Source organism: Nanorana parkeri, unplaced genomic scaffold (genome assembly GCF_000935625.1).
Source record: "Nanorana parkeri isolate BGI_ZX_2015 unplaced genomic scaffold, ASM93562v1 scaffold16, whole genome shotgun sequence".
NCBI classification, from domain to species: domain Eukaryota; kingdom Metazoa; phylum Chordata; class Amphibia; order Anura; family Dicroglossidae; genus Nanorana; species Nanorana parkeri.
In genome coordinates, this window is record NW_017306284.1 from 3708649 (window position 1) to 3714880 (window position 6232).

Genomic DNA, 6232 nt, shown 5'->3' on the forward strand with positions numbered 1-6232 from the left:
TATATATATATATATACGTTAAAGGAGAACTATGGGGTCAGGTCTTTTCCCCATAGTTCTCCTAAGGGTCACGGGAGAACACAAACTAGCGTTCTCCGTGACCCAAAGCTCAGTATACGGCGAGCTACAGCTCGCCGTATACTGAGATGCAGCAGCCGGGACGGATCCCGACATTACTGTCTGGATCCACCCAGCTGCGGGATTGACAGCCTATCCAGAGGCTGAGCCAGCTGTGCCCTCCCCCGTCTGTTTCGCCAGTCAGCGCTGGAGGATCGGATAGCGGTGGCAGGGGAATCCCTGCAGGGAGCCGTGAGTGACAGTCACAGCTCTCTGCGGGGATCGATTGAGAAGTGAGCGAGCGACATGTGTTTGCTCACTTCACGATCTACTGAGCTGACCTGTGACAGTTTCATTGCCACAGGTCGGCTCAGATTATGAGGCTGAGTAAAAATCACTTGCCTCATAATTCTCCCCTAATCAAAACAATTGTGCAGCACTTTAGTTTTAAAGCACTGTTATATTACTGTACTTTTTGTATTGCTTCTGTAATAAAATGGAACTTTTTGTGATAGAGTGGCAAGGGGTCTTTTTCTCTGTGTCTTTTTCTGACTTCCTATCCCAGTGGCACTGGTCCTTAAGGGTGGAAGTGAGTAAAAATCCCCCCAATGTGGATAAAGACAGCAAAAACAACACTTTAAATTATTAGAATGATGGTAAAACATGATAGATGTTCCAGGCCTTCTTTACTCTTTCTAAAAAGGATCAAACATTGTTTGACTGGAGTCACACCTTGAATTAATTGTGATTCACAGTTAAAGATCCATAAACTATGTTATTAATTGTTTCTGTTTGTTTCCTGCAGGGGACCTTCAGATTGGAATGATGGATAAGAAAGGACAGTTGGAGGTGGAAATTATACGAGCGCGTGGGCTTGTAGTAAAACCAGGGTCCAAGACACTGCCAGGTGAGGTGTCAATATAGACTAGATATACAGCACCTAATGTTTTCATATATCACTGTCCTAAATAGGTGCAACATCAAGCAAATGTTTGCATGTTTCATGTCATTTATAGTGCCAGCAAAGATGTTGATATGAAACAGAATTTAGGGGTAATGAATTATGCCTTGTTAAAGTATGATGCATCCAAGTCTGAGCCATAAGGTTGCCAGCCTTGTGTAATGTCTTACATTACAAAGCACAGTGCCATCAGTGGTGCTGCATGTGATGGAGTGCACATTTTGTTTTAAGGAGTATCAGAAATATCACATCATTGATAGAATGCATACAAATATTAGCTATTCAAGCCTGGATTCATATTTTTTTTTTCATTTCCCTAAGGATATTTAGGATGGCATGGATCCCTTTGGTATTGTCCTCCTTACAGTGGAGCTTTAGTCAGGCATTTCGTATTTAGTTCTTCTTAACAAGTAGTAAATACGCTTTATAACATGCCCTCATTGACATCTATAGTTGCAGGCAGTGTGGAGTAATGCATACATTTCACAGCAGCAGCACTAAAGTTGTTTACGTTATTCTCACAACAGCTCAGCTCCTTCTGCTCCCCCTCCAAACAGTGACTTGTCAGCTTTTCAGCTTTCTAGTGTCTAAGATAAACACAGTAGGGGCTCTTGGAAGGAGATGCAGGGTGAGCTCTTTTCAGTGCTTCTGCTGTACACTTTGAGGATGAATTGCTCTATGGCTTCTGCAGCTACTAAGGTCAGTGGGGGTCTTGTTTTAAAGCTTATTTGCTGCTTCTTAAGAATATATAAAAACCTGAATGTCCAAAGCTTGGCCTCCGATTCACTTTAAACTAAAAGATGTTCTAACTTAACTTCTTTACATACTGGCAATGTAAAGTTGCCATAAACATGGAATGAGCATCTCCCAGTCTGTCCATTTTCAGCTACACTTGGCAACTATTTTATGTGTATAGTAGAAGCACACAACCCCAGACGACCTATGTGAAAGCAGGGGCAAATTTATTAGATTGACCTAAGATAAGTCAGAATCAAGGAGTTATCTGTCTGTTATTCTTCTCCCCTTCCATGTGCAAAATTGTACAGCTGAAATTACAGATAACAGAGATTCCTGCTTTTTTGCATGGACATGTTAAAGAAAACCTTTAACAAGACTTTTCTAACTAAACTTAGCACATGCCAAAGAAATACATACGCAGGTTATACTCTATATAAAAATATTTTTGCGTACAGTAAAAGAAGGCTAGTCTTGACAAAGCACCAGTGGATGTGAAGCATAAGTAGACAAGACTTCTGTGTCACCTGCCTTTACTATGTAATTTTGTGAGTACAATAATGTTTTAATGGAGAGTATATAGCAATGCCTTGCATTTTATATGTTGGGTTAAATAAAGAGAAATTGATTTAGAATAACTGAAACGTGTCTAAAAATGTATTTGTAGAAATTGTTGGTGTTAGCACCATCCATTTAGTAATGCCAACCACTTGCTTGTTTCCCCACTTGCAGCACCGTACGTAAAGGTGTATCTATTAGAAAATGGAGTTTGCATAGCCAAAAAGAAAACAAAGGTAGCAAGAAAAACGCTGGAGCCTTTATACCAGCAACTGTTATCTTTTGAAGAATCACCGCAAGGAAAGGTCTTACAGGTAAAATCCTTTTGAGCTTAATAAAATGTAAAGTATTGGTAGACCAGGGAGTTTTCCTGACCAATGGGGCACATCTTAGTGTCATGTACTGTATATACAGCTACTGAACTACACAGGGCACTAGAAGCCACAGACTCTGTTTAACTGCCAGCATTTAGCTGTGAAATTGGAGTTCTGACACCCCGCCCCCCCATGATACTTCAATTAAAACATTGTGCCTTGTTGAGGGGTAGAGCATGCATTTGATCAGATAAATGACAAAGTGGCAAATATGTTTTAAATTCTGTCACTGCTAGCTCCGTCCAATAGTTTTTTTCTTTTTTAAATACATTTATTTCTTTTTTAATTTCACTATTTATTTACATTTTAAAAATATTTTTGTAATCTTTTTTTTCTTCTCTACTATTTTCACTATTTTCTATTCTGCTCAGTACCACGGAGGTACCGAGTAGAATAGACGAGCTGAATGCCGCTCGGCGGCTTTTCGGCAATTCACTCACTGCCGTCTGGCCCCTATGTGATGTTGGATCGGCTGAGTCGAAGTCCTTCTGCACTTCAGCTCAGCCACTGCATGTTCGCCTGACCGAAGTGCAGCCGATGTATGGCTGAAGTCAGGCGTACTGAGCCGGAGTGAATAGCCGAACGTAGCTGGATTATTCACTCGGCGGCCTTTGGCAGCTTTGTGAATAACCCCCTGAGTGTTCCCATTTTCCTGTCACGGTAAGAACTACATTTGTTTTATTTTTTCTCACTTTCAATCCCAATGACACCAGAACAAATAGGAACAGTGAATCTCCCTAGCAGAGACACAAGTATCAAAAACAACCTGAAAGGGGTCCTATCCTAAACCAAAAAAATATATTTTGGCTCTACATACACTTTATTGGATGCAAAATGTAATTTGTTGGAACAAGTTTTTTTCCTTAAAAAAATCAGGTTTCAGTATATCTTTGGATAGCAATGAATATGCTTTTCACAAACTTAGTGGTTTTAGAGGTTACAAAAATCTTTCAGCTTGCATGTGGATCGGAAACCTAGATTAATTCCCTGTGTGAAGTTCTACCTTGCCTGTGAAGTCAGACATGCCAAGTGAGTAACAATAGGCTGCTCTGCTTTAAACAGAGTTTGCTTTATATGAGGTGCTATGGCCTCTGAGAATAGATAGGTAGGACAGGGTGAAGAGCCACCATGGATTTATGAACTGTGGTCTATGTTGTGGCATAAGTGGAGTTGTTGGCAATTGAATCCAATCAAATTTCTCTTTTCATTTTTGTAAAAGTAAACAGTAATTCTGATTGGTAGCTATGGTCAACAACTCAAATTGTTTTCTAATTTTCTTCTTTCTAGATGTATTACATCAGTCATTGTAGGCACAGTCTGGCTCTATAGGGGTTATGTGGAGATTTAAAATGGGTAACTTTGAATTAGCATTTAATTAAAATGTTTCAATTAACCTTCTCTTTTTTTTATATCTGCAGATAATTGTTTGGGGTGACTATGGACGCATGGATCACAAATCTTTTATGGGTGTGGCACAGATACTTTTAGATGAACTGGACCTGTCCAACATGGTGATTGGATGGTTTAAACTATTTCCCCCCTCCTCTCTAGTAGACCCAACATTGGCCCCTTTAACCCGGAGAGCTTCTCAGTCATCTCTTGAAAGTTCCACGGGACCTTCTTATTCTAGGTCATAGCACCTGTAAAATAAACTGTTGTCTCTGCAACCAGCGTTTCAAAAAAAAATAACAAGAAAATCACAAGATACCGGAATATGACAGGTCGCGCACCCTGGTAAACACTGCATGCTTAATTTTGTGTCTTCTGAGCCTGTTGCTAGGGATACTGGGCGATCCTGCATTCTCAGCGGAAGTCGCACACATTGTGCGCTATAGAAGGCTCTCAGGTGATGGAGGGGAGCTAGCCGACGGTATTGAAGACCAGTGAAGCTCAGTTCTAGTTGAGTCTGAAGCCATGGATTACTGACACTAACAAAATAAATATTTCACGCAACGAAAGTCATCTTCAGTGACATTTCCACGTTGTTGCAACATTTTCTTTTTTATATTTTCCCCCAAAGATTGGGAACGCCTAAGAAGGAACCCTAAGGAGATCGATAACGTACGGGGTACTACAAAGAGCATGAAGTCCGATGGAACGCCAGTGTTATTAAGAACGATCATTATAGAAGGTCACACATGCCCATAGTTTAAAGCAAAGTTGGCTTAGCAGTAACCTAAAAGGAGTCCACTATTTGAAGAATTTCACCGGGGAAGAATTTTTCTGTGGTTATCCGGTACTTCAGAGACTAAAAAAAAAAAAAATTATTTTTTGCATGAACACGGATCTAAGTGAACACTAAAATTATTTTCTTTGGGCTGCAACTTGCAAAAAAATACAAAACAAAATAATAAAAAAGATACAGCCATTTTCAACAATTTATATTCTTTTTAAGAAACAAATTTCACTAGTGCATGGTTTTAAAAAAAAGGGAAGCGAATGCAACGGCGTGAAACAAAGACAAACCACGTTTATCATTCTAAAAACCAATCATGGTCTGTGTTTTTGCAGGCATATGTTAAAATATAATTTCTTTCTAGCAAATATTTAAAATTCTCTTTATGTGACAAAAAATGTAACATACATGATTTATTTCAATGTTAAAGGTACAAACCTTGTAGAATTTAAACATGTACATGTCCACCATTTCTTCTTTCCTAGGTCCCTGTTTTTTGCATTGTGTCTCTAAGTCCCACAATCTTCCCAAACCTCTTTTCTGATGCCATTCTTTCAGGTTGGTTGACGGCACACCACTTTACCCTGTGTGCCTTGATTGCTTCTCTGTCCCCATGTTTCAAAACTTTTTGCAGATTTTTTTCCTGCATTCTTGAAATGTTTGACAGAATTCCTTGTTTGACCTGCCAGATACAGTGGAGGTCATCCTCTTGATGTCCATTGCATAGCAACCTTTCTTGAAAATCAAGCATGTTGAAAAGAATTTTGCAACATGGCTTGAGAATACCTAAGGTAATTCAGCATGTATTTGATATAAAAGATATTTGAACTTTTTTGCAATATCTTGTACAGTGCATGGTAATGATTTTTTTCACCATCAAATTGAGTCTTAAAGGGAATAAAATTATCGAACTAAGTGGCCATTGTCCATCTTCGTACATTCTCAGTGCCCAGCATTGTTAAACTCGAGAGCTCAATCGAAAGTCCTCTCTTTGAAAAAAAAAAGAATATCCACTATTTTTCAATTAAGGTATGCCCTTTTTGCACTTTGTCGGAGTTGTGTATCATACAGGCAACGTTTTTACTTGATCTTTCATTTATCGATGCTACGAAGGTCAAACTTTTCCAAGTTGCTTTGTTATGGAAGGCAGTTCGGTCGGTCTCATGACTGACCAGACTTGCTGATTTTCTTTCTGGCCGATGGCATGCTTCTTTAAATGAACTGTTATGTTATGGTGAAGTAGTTCTAACACCGGGCTCTAGCTGCCATATTTGTGGTCCTGTAACTTTTTAGGAACACAACCGTTGAGCTCTGTGGGACCTTGATGTTCACCCCCCCCCCCCCCCGCCCCCCCCCCAATGCAGCAGTGCC

At 39.7% G+C, this 6232-nt stretch overlaps 1 protein-coding gene across 1 annotated transcript in view; it reads left to right on the plus strand.

Annotated features, from left to right (window-relative positions):
- The window catches only part of RIMS2 (regulating synaptic membrane exocytosis 2), a 532133-nt gene extending 526962 nt beyond the window's left edge, over positions 1-5171 (plus strand). The window contains exons 32-34 of the mRNA XM_018559015.1: positions 863-964; positions 2486-2625; positions 4104-5171. Of these exons, the coding sequence (XP_018414517.1) occupies positions 863-964; positions 2486-2625; positions 4104-4322 (461 nt within the window). The 3' untranslated portion in view covers positions 4323-5171. The remainder of the gene's footprint in view (positions 1-862; positions 965-2485; positions 2626-4103) is intronic.
- The last annotated feature ends 1061 nt before the right edge of the window (positions 5172-6232 follow it).